The following is a 26,657-nucleotide window of genomic DNA, read 5'->3' on the forward strand; positions in this document are numbered from 1 at the left end:
AATATTGCTCATTCTTCACATTATTGAATATTGCTCATTCTTCACATTATTGAATATTGCTCATTCTTCACATTATTGAATATTGCTCATTCTTCACATTATTGAATATTGCTCATTCTTCACATTATTGAATATTGCTCATTCTTCACATTATTGAATATTGCTCATTCTTCACATTATTGAATATTGCTCATTCTTCACATTATTGAATATTGCTCATTCTTCACATTATTGAATATTGCTCATTCTTCACATTATTGAATATTGCTCATTCTTCACATTATTGAATATTGCTCATTCTTCACATTATTGAATATTGCTCATTCTTCACATTATTGAATATTGCTCATTCTTCACATTATTGAATATTGCTCATTCTTCACATTATTGAATATTGCTCATTCTTCACATTATTGAATATTGCTCATTCTTCACATTATTGAATATTGCTCATTCTTCACATTATTGAATATTGCTCATTCTTCACATTATTGAATATTGCTCATTCTTCACATTATTGAATATTGCTCATTCTTCACATTATTGAATATTGCTCATTCTTCACATTATTGAATATTGCTCATTCCTCTTGGAGAGGTTGCTATCAGAACTAGGAAGAGTAGCTTTTTACAGGGAATGCAAAATGAATTTTCAACATCCGATTCGTTTATGAAGATAACATTTAAGAGTTGATAAAAAGAAAATGCATTTTTAATATGAATTCTGATTCTATCCTGCCAAAAATGTTTCTGAATTTTGGGAGATGAGAATTTTTCCAAATCATGGAAAATTTAAGTTTCCAATTACAGTAAATGAGGTGAATATGAGATATTGCACTTAAGAAATTCATTCTTTTTCTTTTTACGAAAGATATTAAAATTAGATATACAAAACTGAGCTTTTTAAGTTTAAGCTGTTAATTTGTACAAAAGTTGAAAATTAGATCTAAATATTAAATGATTACATTTGGAGGCAAAACTTTCCCTCTGCCAATAAATCCATTTCTAAGCATTTTGAAATATTCATATTTAGTAATGGCTCTCAATATATTTTTACTTGTATACTCATTTGATTTTTAAATCTTTTCTTGCAGGCCTGAAATTTGAGCAGGAAAATGAAAAGGATTTGAAGGACCAAATAGATTTTCCTACAAGTCAACCAGAAAACTATCCACCAAATTGTATGCATGTATTGCTACCCTTTCAATTATTGAATATTGATCCTTTCTCTGAGGTTGTAATCATTTAGTGTCTTAATAAAAAATATTCCAGAAAGCCATAATTAAGAATTGTGTAATTGGCTGAATTTACTGTTAATACATTTTCTCCTGAATGTGACAATGTAACTTCTGATACAAATATATTGCACAAACTTTGCAATCCAGATCAATATAACTAAGATTTTGTTTCATCTTTGATTCCAATGATTTAATCATTTCTTTGCAGCCACAAGACCAAATCTTGGTTGTCGTGTGTTGGTTAGTCGGCACTTGTCAAAAATCCTTCCTTGTCTGCTGAATGACCTCACTGACTGGGTTTTGGCAACACGAATCCAGTCAGCCAAACTGCTCTATCCTCTTTTGATAAATGCAGAAGAGAAAGTTGTTCAACATCTTCCCTTAATTTTACCTAGCATGTATAAATGTTGCCAGGAGAATGACAAACAAGTTGTACAAAATGTAAGATTCCCAGATATTTTTATACTTTTTTAATTGCTTAAGCTTTTTATCTATATATAAAGTTCCAAATGTTTACATATTTGCATGTACAAGATTCATAGACTAATTAACCACGCATGAATTTTGGAACAGGCTACTAGGTGTAAAGTGTCTTAATGTAGCTATATTGAATATTATTTAAAGAGATAGGAAGCATTTGAAAATGTTGACATTTTTAACACTAGACATCAAGATTTCCTCAATTTTCGTTACTTTGGACAATTCTTCAATGGTTGTTACTCATTATGGATACAATCTCTCCTTTGAATATACAAATCAGATTTGCATGGAAATTTTGCACACTTGAGAAAATTCACAGCATATTTTAATAAAATCCAGTTTGTCATATCACCCACCTACCTCTTCAGAAATGCAGATAAAACTTTCATAACATTCAGGTAAAAAAGCTACCTTAGAATGGTCAAGAGTAACAGTTAATACAAGCCAGAAAGTGATGTTAAAAAGTGTCCCCCTCCCCCCAAAATTTGCACATTAAAGTCCTTTTCATAATTCCTTTTAGAAATCTATGTAAACTGTTAAAGATAATAAAAAAATTTTTAAATTAAAAAAAAATCTTAGCTCAAAAGTTAAGTTTCTTCCATATTGGCGTTTTTTTTCTTTTAGATTCTTAAGTCTGCAGAACTCCTTGGCAATTTTGTGAATCCAGAAGTTTGGACTTCGCTTGTCTTGACAGAAATTAACAATTCTCCTCGGACATCAGTTCTCATGGTTCTGACTGCAATTATTAGAGGGTGCCAACGAAACGAACTGAACAAACATATTGTTCCTATTTGTGATCAGCTTGCTTCTCCTCAGTGTTGTTATACAACAGATGTAATGTATACTTCTCCTTTTTAGTGAATTTAACTTACAATATTTCTATTTAACTATTTGCTCTTCATAATAAAATACACTTCAATTTGACTATTGCAAAATTCTCATTGTAGACGCTGGCAGACGTGTTCCTTTCAAAGATGAGAATCTCCTTTGATATTGACTAGAACTTAAATATGCACTTAAAATGTATAATTTTTTTTCTTTGATAAAGATGAATTGATTTTTGTTAGCTTAACTTTGTTTTTATTGACTTCTTTTCACTAAAATTTTTCTTAAATTCTTTTCACTTAAATTTTTCTATATACTAACACTAGTAAAATTGTAGAAAAAAAAATGTAAGTTTGAAAATTTGCTTTTGTATTATGTTAATTCTTTTTTATAGCCTAAATTATTAGCAGAATTGGTGAAGTGTTGTAAGGTTCTCATGACTGTTTTAAGAGAGGACTCTGTTCCTGTTGGTTACCAGTTATTTTCTATTCTTGTTACGGCTTTGGCTTTTCTTAACAACTCTGAAACTGAGGTAAATATTTACCATTTTTTTAATTTTGAGTAAAAAAAAATGTTCAGAAAAATTAGCACTTTAGAAATGCATTTTGACTTTAAATTGATACCAACTGTAATTTAAAAGTTGTTGGATCTAATGCAATTATTGTAGCAATTTCATTATTGCTGTCGTATAAACTTCTTGAATTGCAATGCCATACTCAAGACTTCTATTTAGATGATCAATAACTAATTGTTTTGTTCACTTGCAAAAGTCTTCAAAGATTTATAATTTCACAGTAAAGGCTTAATGTCCTCATTAATTGGTACACAAACCAAATTTCACATTTCTTTAATTCTAAACTAAAATTTGTTCAACTTCTAATTCAAAGAAAATTAGAAAGTAAATCTGGAAGAATAACTGAAAATGTACAATTAATTTGAGAATTAATCAAAGGAAATGTACCATTTTTGAAAAGCATTTTTTTTTTTTTTTTTTTTTTTCCAGGCACGACAGTGTCTTTGTGATCTGGCTCTTTTGCATCACATGGTCAATGGAGCCTGTCAGCTTTATGCTCAATATAGTTATCGGTTAGTTACAAAGCTAAAGGAAAACTATACAGAATGGACAAGTACTTCGTTTGAAGTACGAATCTTTGAAATAATATATTTCAATGTTGGAGGTAAGCTACTTTTCCTTGTCTTAACTAAGAAAGTTAGATTGTTAATGGCATTTCTAAATATTAGAATAATGGTCCTTCAGGTCATGGTAAGAAACTCGAAACGTTTCCAGCAACCTTTAGGCTTAAATGTAAATATTAGACTGAAAATAATTTTTCAAGCTTTTTTTTTTTTTTTTTTTTTCTTCTAAATATCCACTTTCAGATAAACTTATTTATCCAACCTTGTGTGTGTCTAACATTGAACAGAATGTAAATGAATATGAAAACTTTGGAATTGTCATTTAATTTATTCATATTATATTAACTGTCGAACAAATCACGTTGCCACTAAGTGGGAGCTGTGCAGCAATATTTACTTAAATTTCTGCATGTTGGTACTATCGGAAGCAGGGAACGAATTCTAAGTTTGTGGAAAAAAAAAAAAACTATTGGTAGAAAACTCATCTGGGGAAACTATTGTGAAGGGGTTGGAATTTTGCCAATTGATGGGTTGCTCAGGAGGTATTTACGTTTGGGTGAGGCAAAAGTGTAGCAAGCTCACCAGCACATTTGATTGTAGTACTTGTAAAACAAGCGCAGGGAGGAAACTTTTTTAATTTTTTTTTTTTTTTTTTTTTTTTCCTTAAATCCCACTATAATTTGGCCCTGTCAGGGCATTAGAATATGCCGACTTCTCCCCCCCCCCCCCTGCAGAGGGTAAAAGTCCCTCAATGGGGGTCCTGGATATGACCTTAAACTATATCCGATGGTGAAGCGCCAGCTTGCGGGCTTTGGGAAGTGGAGCCACCCTTTAATTGCCATTGCCCCCGGGTCCACTCTGACCCGGAGTGGTAGTACCTGTTAGGGTCCCAACTATGGGTTAAATAGAAACTGACTTGAAAACAACAAATATATTCTATTAAAAAAAAAAATTTTCAAAATCACCGGATTCGCCATTAAATAACCTGAAAAGGGTTGATATGCCGTAAAACAACCAACCAACCCACTGTAATTTCTGTTAAAATTATGTTAATTCTTTTTTATAGCCTAAATTATTAGCAGAATTGAAGTGTTGTAAGGTTCTCATGACTGTTTTAAGAGAGGACTCTGTTCCTGTTGGTTACCAGTTATTTTCTATTCTTGTTACGGCTTTGGCTTTTAACAACTCTGAAACTGAGGTAAATATTTACCATTTTTTTATTAATTTTGAGTTTTCTTTCTCATTCCAGTTGATATTCTGCCAGAGTTGGTTGAAGATTTACTTGAAGTTATGTGTCATTGCTTAAATCCTGAGAAAGATGAATATCTTCGCATGAGATTAATGGCTATGCTGGTATCTCTACTTTCTAAACACATTTCAGAATTTAATGAGCATCCACTGAGACGGAAGAGTTTGCTGCTTCTCAAGAAAATTGTTATACCCAACTTGATTTGGCGGGCTGGACGGATTGCAAAATCTATCCGGTTCTCTGCCATATCCACTGCCTGGTCTTTATTTCAATGTAAATGCATCTCTGCAAATGAGGTAAGCATTTCTTTATTCTAAATCCTCTCCCAATCGTCACTGTTAAAAAAAAAAAAAATTCAGTTTCATTGAGTGTCTGTCCACCTAATTGCATAAGTAATGGGTGACAAAAGTATTAAAGCACAAGGCAATACGTTTTATATCTTCAATCATATCCCAAACTTTCACAAATGTCTTAAGTTTTTATCCAACAAATGTCAGTACTTGTCTTTCAAGCCAACTGAGGCTTTGCTGCCTTTTTTTTGAGCATAGTTCTGAGAATGCAGATTAGAAGTTGTTCAATGCTTTTACAATTACTGGGCAGAAAAGATATCCATTTTTCATGACTGTATTTAAAACTCTGCCATTCTGAGATGACACTCCCACCTAGTGAGCCAGTTATATAAGATCTTTGACAAGATCTGCTTTAAGGTCTATAGATAATTGTCACAAATCAACTTTGCACTTTCCCTTTTGTATAGAGGTCAAAATCGTATATATCCAGTCCTGGGCAACAGCGGCATTCCTCCATGCATCAGAAATAGATGAACTTTTGCATCAATCTTGTCACCCCATAGTAGAAAAAAAATCAGGATTGCTACTCAGACCTTTCCTTGATAATACTATGGTTATTCATTAGTTTCTCAGTCGCAGACTTTTGATAATACCTTCATTTATCACTGGAGTATTGTGGAAGAGAGCCATGAAGTGCTTGTCCTTTGTCTTTAGATCATAAATGATGATTAAGACCAAATGCAACATTGTTTTATCTTTCTGCATTCTTAGAACTATACTGCACTAGATGGATGATTTTGAAAGCTTGCTGTAATAATTCATGGTCTTTCAAGTGTGCAAAGATATTGTTGGTACAACTTTTTCTCTTCCAAGAGCTTATTCAATGGAGTCGCTCTCATCAAACTAATAACAATTCTGCTAAGACTAAGAACCTCAAGACTGGCTTTGAATTTGAATAGTCCAGCAATGAATTGGTTTCACATGCTATCAAATTGAGCACCCTCAAATGTGCTGTGAAAATCTCCGCATATTTTTGTCCACTGATTAGACATATCCATCCACTTGGATACTTTTTACTTGAGAACAAGACCTAATGCATGTAGAGCCTTAATTTACTGCCTAAGTTTGGTCAGTTGCATATCTTGAAAGTTTCGCAATCAGATGTGACATTCTGGTGCAAGATTATTGCAAATGTGACTTAGATAAAACTAGCGGAGGTACCCGGCATTGCCTGGGTGTTTGGAAAAAGTGTTAGTAGGCAGGTAGGCGGAAAAAGTGAAAAAAGCTGAGATCTTGCCGCTACGCTACAAGGCAAGAGGAAGTGAAAAGCATTTTAATTCAACAATTAAAAAGTTGACTTGCAGAAATGAGTTCATGCAGGCACAAATGAACACGTCCTTGTTTCTCACCGTCCTTGTTTCTCACCGTCCTTGTTTCTCACCGTCCTCGTTTCTCACCGTCCTCGTTTCTCACCGTCCTCGTTTCTCACCGTCCTCGTTTCTCACCGTCCTCGTTTCTCACCGTCCTCGTTTCTCACCGTCCTCGTTTCTCACCGTCCTAGTTTCTCACCGTCCTAGTTTCTCACCGTCCTAGTTTCTCACCGTCCTAGTTTCTCACCGTCCTAGTTTCTCACCGTCCTCGTTTCTCACCGTCCTCGTTTCTCACCGTCCTCGTTTCTCACCGTCCTCGTTTCTCACCGTCCTCGTTTCTCACCGTCCTCGTTTCTCACCGTCCTCGTTTCTCACCGTCCTCGTTTCTCACCGTCCTCGTTTCTCACCGTCCTCGTTTCTCACCGTCCTCGTTTCTCACCGTCCTCGTTTCTCACCGTCCTCGTTTCTCACCGTCCTCGTTTCTCACCGTCCTCGTTTCTCACCGTCCTCGTTTCTCACCGTCCTCGTTTCTCACCGTCCTCGTTTCTCACCGTCCTCGTTTCTCACCGTCCTCGTTTCTCACCGATGTTGGAAAAACCAGCTACCCCTCCCCCCCAAAGGGAGAGCTGTCCAAATGAATAGCAATTATTTGATATTGAAGTTTTCATAACTGTTTGCATTTCTGGAGGTCCTGGCCGGAAAGCCAGTGAACTGATTTGATTCGATTAGTTTCGCTTTATTTATACGAAAAAGACGAACAAACACGAATTTCATAAAAGTCAATCAAAATAAATGTAAACAACATCCGTTCACAAATCCTAGATATTATGATCTAGGGAGTATATAAAGTTCTAAAAAAGTACCCAGAAGCCGTTCTTGGACATACAAAAATACATGGGCCACTTTTGCCTTATATATATATATATATATATATATATATATGGTTCACATTTCATATCTTGTCTTACCCAAGCATTGAAGTTGCCTTAAAGATTTTATGTTTTTGTAGTTGAAATTTTTTAATGAATAGTTTCTTATAGTATTCATACACAAACATTGCTACCTCCTTTACTTTCAATTTTATTTAAATATATAAATTCAATAAGCATTTGATACTGGATACAATCAGGTACTTATCTAATTTAATATGCAGTGTCAATTTTTAAGTGGTAAGAATATTCAATTGAATTGTATTTTCATTTATTACCCAACTAACAATTCTACACTTTTCCAACACTGGTCATATGAAACCAATTTAATCTTAAAATATAAACCCTGAACACCATAGTTTCTGTATCCTTTTCACTTAAGCAGTATTGAATGTCAATCCTCTTATAGTAATTGACACACTGCACTTGAAACAGATGACAGTATCAACTGGTCACCTGACAAAATAATTATGCTAAATGTTGCAACATCTTTAGTGCTCATTATCATTAAGCTCATAATCTTTCACACAAACACAAGGTATTCATGGTTGGTGTTTTTTTTTTTTTTTTTTTTTTTTTTTTTTTTTTCTCTCTTATAAAATAAGTCAGCCATTATAATGAATTCTTGAATTAAATCTTATTTGGAAAAATGTTTACAAAATTTTTTTTTTTTTTTAAACAAATGTTTTCTTGGATTACTCAGTGATATTAACATCCTGTTGAATTGATTTACATCCAATAATTTACTGGTTATAACTTACTGGTTATAATTCTGCTTGAATGGATTTTAATACATTAAATTCACTTCAATGGAAAACTCATCAAATCTTTCAGCCATTTTGATGAATTACTTAAAATACTATTTTTAATTGCTTATAATAATTTACTGCTTATACTAAATCCTTTAGAATGCATTTCCAGTTAATTTATACTTGCTGGGATGTATTTTGGTTTCTTTAAGTCACAATTTCATGAAATATTTAATATCTGACTTTATTTTTCCTCGTCAACTCCCAACCAGTTAGTATATAATCAGTTATTTTGCTATGACTTTACAGTGTGACTATACCTAACAAGGGTATTCACACAAAGATTAATGTTCTTCCCATAATATATTACTATAAATGTATGTGAAGGACAAAAAAATCGAATTGTCTTGCATATTCTTGTAATTCATTTTATAACTATTTAATTCCTTCATTGTAACCTTTTATCCACTAATTCTATTGACAGATTTGGAACAAAATGGAATCTTGTCATTAAAATTCCAGTATAAGGAAAGATTAAAAAGAACAAAAACTGTTCAATACTAATTTTGTTGGATTTCATTAATTCCAACTTTCACAAATTGGAATTATGAGCATATGGTGGCATGAAGAGACAGGATGGAAATTTAACTGATTGTTATACAATTTATTTCATGAATAAGTTGGGAGAAGAGTAAGATTTATTAGTTCAATGGCAGGCAGTTCTGTCGTGGTAATAGTATTCTTATTGAAAAAGTAACATCAATGGTGGCTGTGCTTTGTTTTGATAAAATTAAAGAAAAAGGTTCGTCAGTTCAGTGACAGATTTAATTGAAGGGAGTTATTCCAACTGACATCATGGTGTGGCAGAAGCAACAATAGGTGTTGTTGATATAGAAGCATCGGTAGTGGCTGTGCTTGCTGCTCCGTTTAAAATATTGCTGTGTGGAAATTGTCGAAAACCCTTGGGCTAATGGCCAAATTGCTTGTTCCTTTGAGTTGTTCTGACTGACAAGGGTTTGTTTGGCAGAAATGCTGCTCTAGTTTCTGTGGACAAGCATGCACCTTGCCTTTTATATAAAGAAATCTGGCAGGTGCTTGGCTCCTACGGCAACTGTTTCTTGTTAGATTGCAAGAACCAATCAAACTCTAATCAGAATTTTTTTGCAGAAATCGTTCTTGCTGCCAATATTTGTTGATGCTGCTACTGTTATTTTGATAAATTTGAGAGGGTTTCATCAATTTTGTACTGTTGGGTAAGGATAAAACAAATCTGAATGAGATCATTATCACTACGACAGTTATATATACCCTTATTCAATGTATCTTTAGAAGTATTAAAGCGTTCCTTCTTTCTCTTCCCTCCCTTCCCATAAACCTGTTTATATATGGATTTTGTTTTGTAGTTAAACAAGGTAATTGATGAATTACTGCCCCAATTACTGGCCACTCTGCAAGATGATAATAAAAATACACGCATCCTTACATGTCGGCTCCTCATCCGTTTACTGGAAAAGTTTGCTGATGCTGAACTCCCAAATTATGACCTGTTGCACAATATCTATCCTCACCTTTTAACTCGCTTGGATGATAATGAAGATGATGTTCGCCTGATGGTAACGCATGTGTTTCTGGCATATTTTGACGTATTAAAACCTTACAGATATGATTCTCGCATATATAGAGCTCACTTGGAAACTTTATATCGAGGACTGCTCATCCACTTAGATGATCAGGAGGCCAAAATTCAGAATGCAGTATTTGGTAAGTAAATAGCATTTGTCAGTTGTAAACTTTGTATTTTGTCTTTACTGAAAAAATCCAGTTTCAAAATTAAATGAATAGGATTTGTAATTCTAGAAATTGTTCCTCACCCCAAAGTCTTGGATTTATGTATATGCATGTATATAACAAACGTAGAAATGAACAACTCAAGATGATTTACTGGAATTTAAATTGATTGGTAATGCTGAAACTTTATTCAAAACTATCAAACAATTTTTAATCACTTCATGTTAGGATTTCTTTCACTTTAAATTAGTTATCTGAATGAATGAAAATATTTCTGATTCGAGTCAGAAATATTTTTTGTGGAAGATAAAATGGTTTTTAGTATATATAAATTTACATAAATGTGAGAATTTTGCATTGTTTACATGTAAAAAAAAAAATAAAAATAAAAATAAAATAAATTGCTCTAATTTGAAAATGAGTATTTTTACTTTTGATTTTAATTTCCTCTTAATAATGGAAGCATTTAACAGATTGAAAATTTTTTATAGAATTTATTCATAAATGGTGTATACATAAAACTGCTATTCATAAGGTATAAAAATATTAGGACTACTGGAAGGATGATATTTTGGATTTGCACGTTTTTAGCTCACCTCACTCTCTCCTCTTGCTTTGTAGAGCTTTATTTTTAAGCTGGAGACCTGCACATGAATGATTCTAAAAAATTTTAATATAAGAATTACAAGTGGTCTACTTGGCATACTGATTCTTAGCATGAATGATGATGATTAAAGGGAGTTAAATATCAAACATGAACAAATGTATCTTTCTTGCTGTGTGTTAATCTTATTCTAGTAACATAACACACAGTTGAATGTCCCATGAATAAGTGTCCTTCATAAATTTGTACAGACGTGATCTCGCTGAAATAAACTCCCTTCAGAGTTTATCAATCCTTTTATTCACCAGAATTTCTGTTATTTGTTGTATTTTCAACATTTTCTCTTTGCAGATATACTTGTGAAGGCCGGTTGGCTTGATAAAGCTCTACTTATAACTGAAATTGAAAGGGTAATGCACAAACATCGACAGCCAAGTTATTGTCAACAACTAATTGGAGAATTCAAAAGGAAATCCAGAAAATAAATCTCGCTTGTGTATAACCATTCATTTTGATGTCACAAAATTTATTACATAATTTTAAGTATTAAAGTCTCACTTTGTAAATAAAAAACTTATTTTAATCCAGTTTTGTCTAAATAAAATTATTTCTATATTTTATTCTTTCTTGAGTTTGAATTTTAATTTTTGTGTTGTCATTATAGCAGCAACTGTGATACCTGGAAAAAAAACAGGAAAAATTTTTAATACACAAATAATTCAAGAAATTGATGCAGACTTCACCTAAAATTACTACTGTTTGAATTAACAGTAATTATATACATTCCTTTAGGTTTTGAAGCCAGCCTTGAGCTCTATCAAGGCAGAATAATGGTGCACCTATTTCATAGATGTTTGTTTATGCTGATGTAATATATAATCACAGAATAGTCAAAGCTAGTATTTTTTCTTGCCTGATGAGATCAATAATGATCTAAACAGCTGTTTAGATCAGTATTGATCTCATCAGGCAAGAAAAAAATAATTCAAAAGTTAAAATTATTAGATTGCAGAAATTCCCTTCTGGACCAAGTACTATAGGTTTGCAACAACAGATGCCACATACAAATTTGTCTAGACTTTTAGCCACTCTTATAACTTAGGAACGAGATTTTAGATACATTTAGTTATAAAATCCTACTTTTCATCCTAGGAGCAACACCATCACAATCGCACCATCTTTAGAGGAAGTACTTCCTACTTTTCCCTCTAAATATTATGTCCTACCACCCACAATCATCACTGAGAGGAAATGTACACATTCTACAGATTGTACTTGCACTCTTAGTACCTGGATCATAAACTCGTAGCCGTAACAATACATAAATAATAAAGTCTCCCAGACTAATTCAGCTCATTCTGATTGGCTGAGCTCTTACCATTCTTATTTTCAGATTTACAGTAGTCGCATGCTAAATGAACGCTAATTTACCATTCAAGTAAATTGCGGTGTTCATTTTCTTACATTTTACGCAATATCTACACCAGCTTTTATTTTCTTCTCTCTTTCACTCACTTTTTACATTTCTTTTTATGCTGAAGAAAAAACATTACACAGCAAAAAAAATATTTATGCCAGTTTTTATTTCTTTTTTGCTCTTTATATACTACCTAGTTTTTATTTCCTCCCTCTCTCATTTTTACATTCCTTTTCTGCCATAGAAAAAAAACATTACACAGCAAATATCTATTTTCCATTTACTCAAACTGAGACACAGCAACGCGTGGCCTGGTACAGCTAATTTTTATATTTCATTGGTTACTTTACCTAAAACTAAAAAAAAAATTAATACAAGAGTGCAGAGAAAGGTATACTTTTGTTTCTAAATTTTAAATCCATTCTCATATCTGTAGCACCCTTTGGTAGGTGCAGTCAATGAAGATGTATCTACTTGGGTGCAACATTATAGCAATACACTGCATTTTGAACAGAGCCCCTTTTGCTAGCTGTAATCTACTTAATACTGTGATGGCATCACTCTACAATGCAGGTTTCCTGCTGACATGTAGGTGTGCTGAAACTGCAGATGCACTCTCCAGCTGGCAGAAAACTCCTTGAATTCCCTATTAATGGAAGCAGTGCTATTGTCAGTAAGCAGTTTTTGTGGTGGGCTGTGCTCAAAGAATATTTGAGATACTCAATGTTTCCAGAATTCTGCAGTGACAATGGCTGCCAAATGCTAAAATGCGCAGAATCCCAATCGATGAGCATCAGAAAGTGGTTGCCATTTGCAAGTTACATCCATTCCCAGCTTTTACCAATTAGCTCCAATTGCTACCCATCCCCCTCTTGCCTAATGAACTGGGGCTGGATCAATCCTTTAATATTCTTTACATCTGCTTTTATTAACAAACCTACCGGGCGAAATACATGGTACATTTGATGTATGGATGTCCAGTCGTCTAATATACTACTCAGTACATCAAAGGTACAGCTTTCGCCACAGATTTAATCCTCTCAAGCCACCTTCGTGATATCCAGGTCATGGGGTCTAAGTTCTGACTCTGTGATCAAAGTAATGTCCATGGACAGTCAATACCAGCTCTTCTACCAGCAACTTTATCGTTTCCAATGGTCACCATAGCAACATTTTGCCGGTAACCTTTGTGTGTACTCTGGTGTTTCCAGTGAGCCTGTCCTTTAGCCAATGATTCATACTTAATCTGTTCTTGAATGTATGACTTTACATTTCCATTACAGCGCCAAATTGATTCCTTTCAGAGTTTGGCCAAGTAAATGTACTGGGCGTTGTTCATGCCAACACATTTCGAACACCTCGCATTCCAGGAGCATGCTGGTCACCAGATAACTTGCGTTTACCTATACATTAATATCTTGTCTGTTCACATACCATACGCCCTGTTAAGGATAGGTCTGTTTAACCCTAACTATTGTTTCTTAAACCATTTGTTAGTGGGGCATCTTCTGTGGTATCCTCCCATCCTCGGATAACTGTTGACCCCCCCTCCCCCTTTTTTTTTTTTTTTTTTTTTTTTTTTTTTTTAACTCCCATTGCTGCTCAGAGCCACTCACTGGCAGATGCCTGATCAGTTTCTCACACAGGGTGGAAATCGCACAGCCTTACAACATCAGACATCTGAAATTTCCATGCTTCTATCACAAATTGCAACACTCCCACCCAAACTTCCAATCTAAACACTTATACACTGTTTTCAAGTTGCTTTGAATCCTTTCTCTCTAGCCCTAACAGAATAAAATGCTGTTTCACTAGCTCCTCAGGTGCCACATTGTTCGGTGATGTATGCGAACATCACCTGTCAAACAGCCACATCCTTGAATAGAACAGCCTCCATGATTATCTGCATAATGGATGAGGGTACGTTAAGCCTAAATCCAATCCTAGTCTGTCAGTATCTCTACCCCCTCACCACCATGGTTTGGAATGGACATAAAGAATGGTGCACATACATGGTAGACTCTTAAGTCAGCATAGCCATGTTCCGATGTTAGTCTCAGATTTTGTGAACACCTCAGCATGTGCCATGTATACTTGCGAATAATCATTCAGTTCGATAATCCATAACAGGTTGCATTTTTCCATTGTTATGCTGAACATTAGTTGGATTAATCCCTTTGGGGTACTGAACTTCTCAAGGTACGGTCTTTGCTATCTGTTGTGAATTATAGTTCTTCCAGTGTTCAAGTACAGTGTCCAGGTGTCTGATCAACTGTTTTGGCACCTACTCACCCAACTACTTCTAGGTCGCAGCCCAATTTTTCCTAGTCTGATATGACCTCAGTCGAATCATTCTATTTTTCATTGCAATAGTGACACCGGAAACTTTGGGGAAATTGGCCTCACCATGTTATTTATATGAATACTGCCCAACAGGTGGATGATGTAAAGTCTAACTCTAATAAATGTCCATCCATTATGGGGGTACTTTCATCCACCTGCAGATTGACCTTTGTTGCTCTCCTTCTGGTCATGTTTTCTGTCGATGGTTAACACCCGTCTTGTATACTTTTGGTGAACCACAAACCAAACTCCTTACAGGAGACCATGTGCGGCTGATGCATCACTCCATTACCAGACACATGCATGGCAGGATGGTTCTCATTTTACTTGCATCTCTCCGGTTTGTTTTCTAAACATTTTGACACCATATGGCCCTCCTTCTGGCCTCTGCAACATTGGATGGTTGGCCTACTATGCTGCTTCAGTCATTCAAACTGGCAGTACTTAGCCAAATGATTGGGCTCGGAGCAAACAAAACAATCAGTTGAGCATACTTTCCATCTGCAAGTGGTTATTGTTGACAGATGCACACAACTAAATATAGGCAGGCACTCATCTACTGACTCATCTGAGCATAAAGTATGTCTCAAACTTTTACTTTATATAAAGGGGGTCACCACATCAAGTTGAGGATAAGAGTTAATGCGTTGCTTGTCTGCCTCTCATGAGTCAAATGCCTTGCGCATCTTTTACTCATGTCACATTGCTTTCATCTGAATCCGACTACTCACATGGAGATTACTTGTTCGACCCTGTCAACTCCTGAGAGTTTGCAAATCAGATCCACTCTTTCTAACCAAACTACAATACATTGCTCTGTTATAAGTTTTAGGTCGAACCTTCCTTCGGTCATAATGTTGATAGTTTGTGTTGGCTTTTTTGGTTTTGTCTTTTTTTTCCTCTTCTACTTTTACGACAGTTGACACTGAAACGAATGACATGCAAGGATCTGCCTAACTGACTCAGAAATTCACTTAAGACCTATGTTCATGCAAATGAGTACAGGTCTCACTTTTGGTCCAGTCACATGTGGAGTGTCATTTCTGCGTCTGCCGCATCATGCATTGTTTAATGATGACACCATATCTTTCTATACACACCTCAGTTGCGGTATTTAAATTTTTTTTTTTTTTTTTTAGTGCATGTTTTATATTAAAGGTTGAGTATTTCAGCTATGTAATAGAACTCCTAAATTGAAAGATTAACCCCCCCCCCTCAAGTCAGAAAGAGATTGGTTTGAGCAGATTTAATAAAATGCAGTATTAAACATAAGTAATTGAAGCAATTTAGAGTGACTCACATTTTTGAGAATCTGAAACAGGCTGCCAGTTTAAAAATCATTTCAGTTTCTGTTAATTCTGATTAACAAAGTTAGATTTTGTTCATCTAGCAAAGTCTTAATCTTATAATTCCATGCTAAAGAGTCCTCTTCAAAATATCTAGCTTCAGTGCTCCATTCTTTTAACCACACCCACTAGATGACTGAAAATATGCAACATTATAAATTCAATTTGTAAAAAAAAAAAAAACTTACCAATAATGATAAGTGTAACAACCATAAGAGTTAGTGGAATAGCAGCTGCATAATATCTTGGAAGAAAGAATGAATGGATCTTTTCATGAGGTTCAATAAATGGCTAAAAAAAAAAAGAAAAACAGTATATATTAAATTATTTAATTTATTTTTTATTATACAGATCACAGCATACATAAATCCAGTGTTAATTTACAATTTTTTATGAAGATTTTTAATTTTGAGTAAAAATTCCTAAGTTTTTAAGAGCTTTCAAATTCTCATTTTGTTCACTTATAAAATGTATCAGGTTAATGCTAATATCTGTTTGCTCAGTTTTTCTTTTTTGATAAAAGGCCAATTAAAAAAAAAAAAATTGAATAAATGTAATTTTTTCTATAGGGGGGGGGGAATTCTTCAGTGCTAAACATGCTGGAAATATTAATTTAAAATTTTTAAATTTTATGCCTCCCTCACAAGGTTTGGCATTGTCTGGCTGGCCGTAATTATACTAAGTCTCCAGTGGTCACAATTGTGGAAATTGAGTATTTATTTGCCACTGTTTGTTATTCAATGAGTTTCTTTATCTTCAGTCTCTTCAAGTACTTATAAACTGCTTGCTCCTTTTAAACAGACCTAAACCAGTCTGTTGTTCCTTATTAGGACATCAAATTTGGGAATGGCCAATGTCTCGGGTAGTTTTCCACTTAATTACCAGACAAGATTCATCTAATTTGGCTTGATGTTGAATATCCATCAAATTTTTGCCCTATAATTTCTCTGGAAACAAGCATATAAGACCGGGGTAAAGGCCAACATTTACTACCATGCAACACCCTTCGTAATAATTGGGATGGCTCAGGATACTTTGATTGCTTCTGTAAACTGCTACAATAGTTACAATTCAACTTATAAACGAGCAAATTCATAACATCTCTTAAGAGTTATATATAGATGAATATATCGATTATGGCTAACTGGGATAGCTTCTGTACATTTATACCTGATCTACCTCTGCATTCCATGTTTAAAAAGGATGTGTCCTTTATAGTATCAGACCTGACCGAATGGTTAATTGTAGGCATAGACTGATTCATACCATCCAAAAAATTCCAACAAAAACCTAACAGCCAGCCATGGTTCTCCCCCAGCATGTGCTGCTTGCCATCATGCACAGAAATCACTTTTTCCATAGTTACCAACGTTATAGATGTACTGAGACTAAAACAGCTTTCAAGACTGCCAGCAACCACTGTAAAAGAGTAATAATAAAAAAAAAAAAATGCAAGAGATTTAACGGACTGAGCATATATGCTCAGTCCGTTAAATCCTAAGTAGCTGAGCAGCAGCTAGGTTTCCACCAGTTTTGGCAAATAGCAAACAGAATCCTGAACAGAAGCGTGCATTCTATCCCAACCATCATCAATGGACCTGTGGTCATCTTGTCAGCATCAGACAAGGCCAAACTATTTGCCAAGAACTTTGCAACTAATTCTACCCTATGCGACGAAGGTCATCAACTCCCTGTATTTCCTCCTATAACAGACAACATGCTATGCAACATACAAATATCTGTGCATGAGGTCACCAAGCTAATCAAGAACCTCGATTCCAGTAAAGCAACTGGCCCTGACGGCATTCCAATTAGTGTTGAAAAAGCTTCAACCAGAACTTGCCCCCATACTTACAAAACTCTTTAAGTGTTGCCTTAAGTAGTGCTTCCCAACACCCATCAATATACCCTGTATTTAAGAATTATGGTGATAAGTTATCTCCCTCTCAGTACAGACCAATAAGTCTCCTAAGTAAGCTGCTGGAATCCATATTAAATATAGTCAACCACCTCAGCAGAAATAACCTTCTTAGTGACATGCAATATGGTTTCTGTTCTGCTAGATCTACAGCAGATATTCTAACGGTTATATCTCATAGGATTAGTGAATCTCTTGACAAAGGCTTCCTTTCTAGGGCAATTGCTCTGGACATAGCAAAGGCCTTCGATAAGGTATCGCATAAAGGCCCACTTCACAAGATTTCCAGCTACAGTATAACTAGAAATGTTTTCTCAGTTATTAAATCATTTCTATCTGATAGGCTCATAAGGGTAGTCATTGATGGGCAGAAATCAGAGGCCGTTAGTATTAATGCTGGAGTCCCCCAGGGGTCCATCCTGGGCCCAACTCTCTCCCTGATCTACATAAATGATCTCCCAAAACACATACTTAAATCATTTGTTGACATCTACGGCAACACATCAAAGGCCGCAAATGACAAAGTTCTCTCTGATTCTCTCTCCTTTGATCTTGAGCACGTGGTACAGTGGGGGAAGAGGTGGCTGGTGACCTTTAATGCATCTAAAACCAAGCTCCTATCTTCACATCAACGCTCTGATCCCCATCTGGCATCAATTGAAATGGATGGCTCTCATCTTGAGGAGGCTCCATGTTTTGACAAGCTTCTGGGTTTGACCTGAAATGGAACACGTACATCAAGTCTGTTGCCAAGGACGCTGGGAAAATGGTGGGATCCTTCTACCACTCCAGAAGATATCTCACTACTGATGCAATTCTCTATCTATATAAAAGCCAAGTACGTCCAAGGATGGAGTACTGCTGCCACATCTGGACAGAAGCTACTAAAAACAGCCTATCCTGACTTGACAGACTTTGTGGCTTAGTTGTCCTTTTTTCTTTCCTGCAATCTCTCTTCCACAGAAGAGACGTTGCGTGCCTGTCTTTGTTTTATCGTTATTTCCATGGCAAGTGCTCATCTGAGCTCCAATCTCTCGCCCCCATTCACCAATCTTTCACAATAAACACCCGTCTAGCTGGAACCACTGTCAATAATTTTTCCCACTCTTTATCTGTGCCAAAATCAAAATGTAAATTCCATGAACAAAGAAGTGCATGCTTGTGGAACTCTCTTCCATTTGCCTGCTTCCCACCTTACTACAACTTGGATATCTTCAAGTCCAACATAAACAAATTCCTGATGAACCACCCCCTTAAGTAAGACACTTTATCAAATCTCCAATACCAACGATTACTACGATACTATACCATTGATTACTGTACATGCAATAACCCTTATCCCCGAGTGGCTTCCGGGCCTTGATAAGTGGTGACCACCATATAAAACAAGGCCGATAGCCATTAGTCAGGTGCTCTCGTGTAATGAATGTATGCGTGAATATAGGATTGACATGAAATTCTTAAAGATAAACTAAAATGACCGAAAAATGGGCTGAAATGACTTAAATAAATAAAAAGTAAATGACTTAGAATGACTTTAATGAACTTAAGGATGAATTGAATGACCTTAAGAATGACTTGAATGCTTAAAAAATAACTGGAATCCTTCAAAAACAACTTGAATGATCTGGAGAATGACTTGAATATCTTTGAGACTGACTGGTTGTAAAGTGGGTGATCATTTTACATTAAATTAATACAGAAAAGTGATCCCACACTCTATATCACAAAGTTACAAACATAAGTACAGCATGTAGTAAGAACATATACTACACTTTGATCTTGGCCAAAAGGCCAAGAAAAGGGTATTTATTTGCTTCCCCACCGAGCTAATTAGGCACAAGGCCGATTTTTAATGTGAGGAGTGAAGGGAAATGGGGACCAACTCTCCGGGGAGTACGGGAGCTGGATAGTGACAATTGGTATGAAGGGTTGCCCCTACGTTGACCAAGGTCATATATGTGGGGCTGCCCCCATATATGGTCTTTGCTTGCAGTATCTGCCGGAACAGATACTACACTTTGAGATATTAAATCCTTTATTCATGTTAAAAATACATTGAAAATCAACAATGAACAAAAAACTTAGGCACATGGCCAACTCAAAAGGGGGGATTGTGGGGATCGTTTGTCATCCTTGTCACTCCAGAACTAAACAAAATCAAAAGTTCCTCCCAGCTAGTATCTTTCACCATAATACCGCATTGACCCTTTCATACTGGGGGACGTCCTACTTAACTCCCAATTTTTAAAACATTTTTTATTGACATGTAAAAACAAAAAAAGATAACAATAAAAATGGTACAATAATTCATTTGTGTCGAGGGCAGGGGAAAAAAAAGGGGGTGATTAGTAGGACCCTCCCAACCCCGTCTAGTTGATAGACTGCCCGTTCCACTAGGTTTATAAAAGGAACCTCGCTTCTGCAAGTCAGTCTCTAAGTGGAGATACCCTCTAAATGTGGGTGAATGGAGAAAAGAACATTTTGTGGGTAAGGGATGGGGGTTAGTTTGTATTTCTTTCTCTCCAAGATGGGTGAAATTTAGAGGAAGGGATGAAAACAAAAATCGCAAGTAGGAGGGGGTGGGTATCTTGGAGGCTTCCTAATCGGGGAGGGATGGAACATACATTCAGCTAGCTGAGAGGCTACTTGTTTAATTTTACTTTACAGAACTGCGCGTTCCACACCTAGGCGGGGAACACGTATTCAAATTTGGCTCCTTTTTGTACACACAGACTTGCTACATGCATCCATCTTCTGTCAAATGCCGTGCGATGCAGCCATCTTCCATCACATCTGATCTTCACCCATAGTTGGTGTTTAAAGAACGCGATCAGATCCTGATCAGAAAAAGACAACCCTCCCCCTGGCAACCTTGCAGACGTGATGTCCAAATCACCATTCTCGCCAAGGCCAGGATCGTAACGTAGACCATTTGTCTTTCCCAGTCACACGGCGGCCTCACGCTGTCCACAACATTGGATACGGTAATTGGGCAAGGATGCTCAGGATCGATGCGAGCCGTCACTTCGCTGACATACGACCAGAACCAGCGGAGTTCGCGGCAATCAAAGAAAGCGTAATCAGTCGTTTCTATGGCCGTTGTCCCACAACAGGGACAATCAGGCAACTCCAAAAACCCGGAACTGCATTGTATGTTGTTGAGTGGAAGTGCATTTCGGGCCAATCGCCAGGTCAGAGAGAACTCTGAATTGTTCAGATGACTCGAACCTGGCGCCCAGCTCCACGCGGAGTGGATCTCACTCTGCTGCCAACCCAAACGCGCGCACAGCGGGTCGTCAGCGGCCCCCTTCACTAGATCCCTGTGGAGTTCCCTACGAGTAGCAGTCACTAAGTCGCTGGACCTTGGTAGTCATTTTAGCATGGCTCGGCACTCTTTCATGTAGGCAGATTCTCCCTGCGGCCTGCAACAGCTCTCGATAAAAGGGTCAAGAACAAGGTTGGGGAAGGCGGCAGTAACCATGGGGTGCCACGGTTGGTCATCTTGTATCGACCGACAGACCGACGGACGGACCGACAGAGTGACTTATAGAGTCGCTTGCACATGACTAAATATATATATATATATATATATATATATAAGCCTGGAAAAGCAACAGGAAAACAACAAAGCAAAAAAAAAATATAGCTTAATTACCTCCCAAAAGCGAGAGTTTAGTAATAGATCCAGATTCACACAACCAAAACAAAGTGTCACAGAAAGCCAAATTGTCAGAAAATCGATTTTATAAAATTTATAGAAGAATTAAATTTTTGCAGATGTTCATTAATTTAGTTTTATTTCATTGTGATAAAAAGGAAGTGCTTACCTAATGAGAATATTTACTTTTTTACATGATTTGATTTATTTTCAAACATGTAATGATAAATTAATCCTTTTTGACTTTTTTCACACTTAAAATGCACTTTTAATTTAAAATAAACTGATTACGCTGACAAACAATTTTAAAATTTGGCAGAGACGAGTAGTTTTCAAGATATAAATATCTATACACTGTAATTCAGTGACTGCCAGATTTGTATGCACACACGATAAACAATTTAGCACAGGTAAAACAATTTAGCAGGACCCGTTAACTGGTGTTGCCCAGTGGAAGCATGCCCCTCCCCCCTCCCTCATAAAAAATTAAAGTTGCTGCAGGTCAACCCCCCAACCTCATGTTATGAAATGCTGTCGGAATAGACACCCCCAACTTTCCCATGTTAAGAATGGCTTTCGGAATCAACACCCCATTTTATGAGGGGGGGGCAAAATATTTGTCTCAAATTTAACCTTGATATTCGTTGTCAGCAAATCGCACACAAATGGGGGGGGGCGGAGCGAAGTAGATTTGTTTACCGTGTGTGCATACAAATCTGGTGGACACTGAATTACAGTGTAATAATACTTGAAAACTACTTGTCTCTGCCAAATTTAAATGCAGCATAGTTGAAAACCTGTAAAAGTTGTCATTTTAAAGAAAATTGTGAAGATGAAGCTAAAGTAACAATTTATCTCAAACAAAAACAGTTTGTGCAATGTTGATAATGAGTGCGGAAAAGAGAATTAAATAAAATCCTCCACAGAAAGTATATCTGGTAAGAAAACAAATATATAACAAATAAGGGCTTTGTGGGTGGGGGAAGGCACTTTGTGCATAGATAAGTGTAAGATTACCAGTGAGCAGTCGTGTTTTTTTTAGACAAGAAAAACTGAACACTCTTAAATGGAAATTACAGTAACCTTTATATATTCCATTTTCATTTCATTCGTAATTATGGGAGGGAAATTCATCTTCAAATATCTTAAATTTCGAATTAGAGCGACGGACTTATACTAAGTAAATATTAATTATCCTTACACCCCCCCCTTTTTTTAAATTTATTTTTATTTTTTTTAAATGGAGAGTATACAACGCATTATGGATGCGTTATCGGCAGTTCTCATTACTCTCGCTTCCTCTTATTTGTCTCTCAATCCTCATTTCCAATGAGTGATGTTTCTGACAAAGGGTGAAGAAAAAGCTGCTCTCCAGAACGGCAGTACTTTGTGAACAGTAGCTTGAGATGTAGGAAATTTTCTGTTCCTATGTCTATCCTTGTGGCCATGTCACTAGTAAGGGTGCTAGAGGTAAACGTTTCATCTGGGCTGACGTTATCCGCCTGATAGTCAGGGACCCGAACCTTAGATTAACCACTAAAGAGGCCGTCCTATCAGCAGGTGCAAAATACTGGGGCTGCTGTATTGTCATTTGATGAATGGACTCTGGACCATGCAGTAGTTTCGAGTGGGGCCCCTCGATGCCATACTAGTGGTACCTTCCCTCTCTTTCTTGCTCTAACCAAGTCTGTTGACCTGTTCCACAAATCCCAATCCTCAACATGAAATACCTCCAGAAAAATAACACGTGTAAACCTAGAACCCCATCCTCCAATGTAGACCCCTACTACCATGTCTCCTTCTCCAACATCAAGGGTCTCCATTCCAACCTTCCAGAGATTGAAACCCAATTACAGGAGACGAAACCAGACATATTCTTCCTAAGCGAAACTGGCATTAGGCTGACCACTTCCCTTGACGAATTCATAATTAAAGGATACTCTAACATCTAAATCTAACCCCCAAGATCGCCATGGACATGGAATATGTGCCCACATTAAAGATGGCTTTCCATGTGGTAGGGATATCTCCAGAGAAGACCCTAATTTACCTTATATGTGCTTCCGGGTTGCACTTGCTTACACCACTGCGTTTATATTTGCTCTCTATCGCCTCCACACTAGTGGAGTTACTATCCTTAAGAGCATATCTGAAAAAATTGACCACATCCTGTCTGCTCACCCTTCAGTTAACATCCACATTTGTGGTGACTTCAACGTCCACAATGCGGAATGGCTGACCCACTCTAACAAGACAAGAGGGGATGTTCTGTCATGATTTTGCCATTGCCTATGACCTCACCCAGATTGCCCACGAACCCACCCGAGTGCCTGATACTTCCGGTCAGTATGCTAGCCTTCTAGACCTTTTCTCCTACAACTTCCCCTGAGCTATGTTCAAGTTCCATTCTGTCTCCTCTGGGATTTTCCGACCACGCGGTTGTATCAGTTAAAAACGACTTGCAATAAGTCTGGAGATGTAGCTCTCCACCGTACTGTATATCGATACTCTACCGCTGACAGGGATAGCTTCCGTACACTTATAGCCAATCTACCACTGCATTCCAGGTTTAAAAAGGATGTGTCCTCCATAGTATCAGACCTGACCGAATGGTTAATTGTAGGCACAGACTGATTCATACCATTCAAAAACTTCCAACAAAAACCTAACAGCCAGCCATGGTTCTCCCCAGAATGTGCTGCTGCCATCGCGCACAGAAATCACTTTTTCCATAGCTACCAACATAATAGATGCACTGAGACTAAAGCTGCCTTCAAGACTGCCAGCAACCACTGTAAAAGAGTAATAAAAAATGCAAGAGAACTATATGCTCAGTCCGTTAAATCCAAAGTAGCAGAGCAGCGGCTTGGTTCCCACCAGTTTTGGCAAATAGCAAACAGGATTCTGAACAGAAGCGTGTGTTCTATCCCAACCATCATCAATGGACCTGAGATCATCTCGTCAGCATCATATAAGGCCAAACTATTTGCCAAGAACTTTGCAGCTAATTCTATCCTATGCAATGAAGGCCATCAACTCCCCATATTTCCTCCTATAACGGACAACACACTATGCAACATACAAATATCTGTGCATGATGTCGCCAAGCTAATCAAGAACCTTGATTCCATGTAAAGCAATCGGCCCTGACAGCATTCCAATCATTGTGCTGAAAAAGCTTCAACTAGAACTTGCCCCCATACTTACAAAACTATTTAAGCATTGCCTTAACGAGAATTGCTTCCCAACACCCTAGAAAACCTCATCAGTATGCCCTGTATTTAAGAATTATGGTGATAAGTTATCTCCCTCTCAGTACAGACCAATAAATCTCCTGTGTGTCATGAGTAAGCTGCTGGAATCCACAATAAATAGAGAAGTAGTCAGCCACCTCAGCAGAAATAACCTTCTTAGCGACACGCAATATGGCTTCCGTTCTGCCAGATCTACAGCATATGTGCTAACTGTTATATCTTATAGGATTAGTGAATTTCTTGACAAAGGCTTCCTTTCTAGGGCAATTGCTCTTGATATATCAAAGGCCTTTGATAAGGTATGGCATAAAGGCCTACTTCACAAGATTTCCAGCTACGGTATTACTGGAAATGTTTTCTCAATCATTAAATCATTTCTCTCCGATAGGCTCATAAGAGTAGTGGTTGATTGGCAGAAATCAGAGTCCCTGAATATTAATGCTGGAGTCCCTCAGGGGTCCATCCTAGGCCCAACTACTCTCTTCCTGATCTACATCAATGATCTCCCAAAACACATACTTAAATTATTCGTCAACATCTATGCTGATGACACAACCATCTATGGCAACACATCAAAGACTGAAAATTACAAAGTTCTCTCAGATTCTCTCTCCTCTGATCTTGAGCGCGTGGTACAGTGGGGGAGGAGGTGGCTGGTTACTTTCAATGCATCTAAAATCAAGCTCCTATCTTTACATCATCAACGCTCTGATCCCCATCTGGCATCAATTGAAATGGGTGGCTCTCGTCTAGGGGAAGCTCCATGTTTTGATAAACTTCTGGGCTTGACCTTTACTCCTGACCTGAAATGGAATACGTACATCAAGTCAGTTGCCAAGGTCGCTGGAAAAATGGTAGGATCCTTCTACCGCTCCAGAAGATATCTCACCCCTGATGCAATTCTCTATCTGTATAAAAACCAAGTACATCCAAGGATGGAGTACTGCTGCCACATCTGGGCAGGAGCTGCTAAAAACAGCCTATCCTGCCTTGACAGAGTACAAAATGGATTTCGTGGTTTAGTGGGGGATGCCCTTTTCTCTTCCTTGCAACCTCTCTCCCACAGGAGAGACGTTGCGAGCCTGTCTTTGTTTTATTATGTTTTATGTTTATGTTTATTATGTTATGTTTATTATGCTTTGTTTTACCATGGCAGGTGATCGTCTGAACTCCAATCTTTGGTCCCCCCTCACCAATCTTTCACGATAGCTGAAACCACTGTCAAAAATTTTCCCCACTCCTTATCTGTGCCAAAATCAAAACGTAGATTCCATGAACAAAGCTCTTTCTTAGAAGTGCATGCCTGTGGAACTCTGTTCCGGTTGCCTGTTTCCCACCTGACTACAACCTGGATGTCTTCAAGTCCAATGTAAACAAATTCCTCATGAACCATCTCCTTAAGTAAGACACTTTATCAAATCTCCAATACTAATGTACTGTACACACAGTAACCCTTATCCCCAAGTGGCTTCCAGGCCTTGATAAGTGGTCACTACCTTGTAAAAAAAAAAAAAAAAAAAAAAAAGAGATAAAAATAGGGACTCTATAGATGTTGCGGTTGTGATGGTGTTGCTCCTAGGATGCAATGTAACATTTTATAACGACTTAATATGTCTAAAACTGTGTTCGAAAATTACATAAGATAATGGCTAATAGCCTAGATGTAATGAATTAGTATGTGGCATCTGTTATCGCAAACCTATGATACTTTGGACCAGAGGGGAATTTCTGTAGTCAAAATATTATATAGGAGATTAAAGAAAACGGTGGATGGGATGCAAATTCGGTCTGTTTCCTCTTTGTTTAGTTTTTTACAATTTTGTCCATCATATCTAAATTGATCGTTAATAATACCACTTTTTAAATTTTATTTTCTTGGTGATCCTGGATCTCAATTAAAAAAATGTTTTTAATTTTATTTTCAGGATTATCAAAAAAAAAATTTTTATGCTGATGGGAGAAGAAAAATATTACATTTCAAATTTTAAGAATTATTATAAATTGAAATACTTTTCAATATTTTTTGGTGAAAATATTGATTAAACACTGATTAATTCGAT

At 36.7% G+C, this 26,657-nt stretch overlaps 2 protein-coding genes and 1 pseudogene across 4 annotated transcripts in view; 1 reads left to right on the forward strand and 2 right to left on the reverse strand.

Annotated features, from left to right (window-relative positions):
* Positions 1-11,278, forward strand: part of LOC145286015 (dynein axonemal assembly factor 5-like) — a 33,395-nt gene extending 22,117 nt beyond the window's left edge. The window contains exons 3-10 of the mRNA XM_080134629.1: positions 1,094-1,180; positions 1,446-1,678; positions 2,342-2,551; positions 2,937-3,074; positions 3,546-3,720; positions 4,929-5,224; positions 9,670-10,027; positions 11,010-11,278. Of these exons, the coding sequence (XP_079990755.1) occupies positions 1,094-1,180; positions 1,446-1,678; positions 2,342-2,551; positions 2,937-3,074; positions 3,546-3,720; positions 4,929-5,224; positions 9,670-10,027; positions 11,010-11,143 (1,631 nt within the window). The 3' untranslated portion in view covers positions 11,144-11,278. The remainder of the gene's footprint in view (positions 1-1,093; positions 1,181-1,445; positions 1,679-2,341; positions 2,552-2,936; positions 3,075-3,545; positions 3,721-4,928; positions 5,225-9,669; positions 10,028-11,009) is intronic.
* Positions 11,151-26,657, reverse strand: part of LOC145286016 (dolichol phosphate-mannose biosynthesis regulatory protein-like) — a 44,488-nt gene continuing 28,981 nt past the window's right edge. For all 3 annotated transcript variants that reach the window (XM_080134630.1, XM_080134631.1, XM_080134632.1), the window contains exons 4-5: positions 15,953-16,055; positions 11,151-11,337 (exon numbers count right to left, since the gene is read on the reverse strand). In XM_080134630.1, the coding sequence (XP_079990756.1) occupies positions 11,276-11,337; positions 15,953-16,055 (165 nt within the window). In that variant the 3' untranslated portion in view covers positions 11,151-11,275. The remainder of the gene's footprint in view (positions 11,338-15,952; positions 16,056-26,657) is intronic.
* LOC145286695 (U2 spliceosomal RNA) lies at positions 19,352-19,489 on the reverse strand (annotated as a pseudogene).

Source organism: Euprymna scolopes, chromosome 10 (genome assembly GCF_053919585.1).
Source record: "Euprymna scolopes isolate OS-2025 chromosome 10, ASM5391958v1, whole genome shotgun sequence".
Lineage (NCBI taxonomy): Eukaryota > Metazoa > Mollusca > Cephalopoda > Sepiida > Sepiolidae > Euprymna > Euprymna scolopes.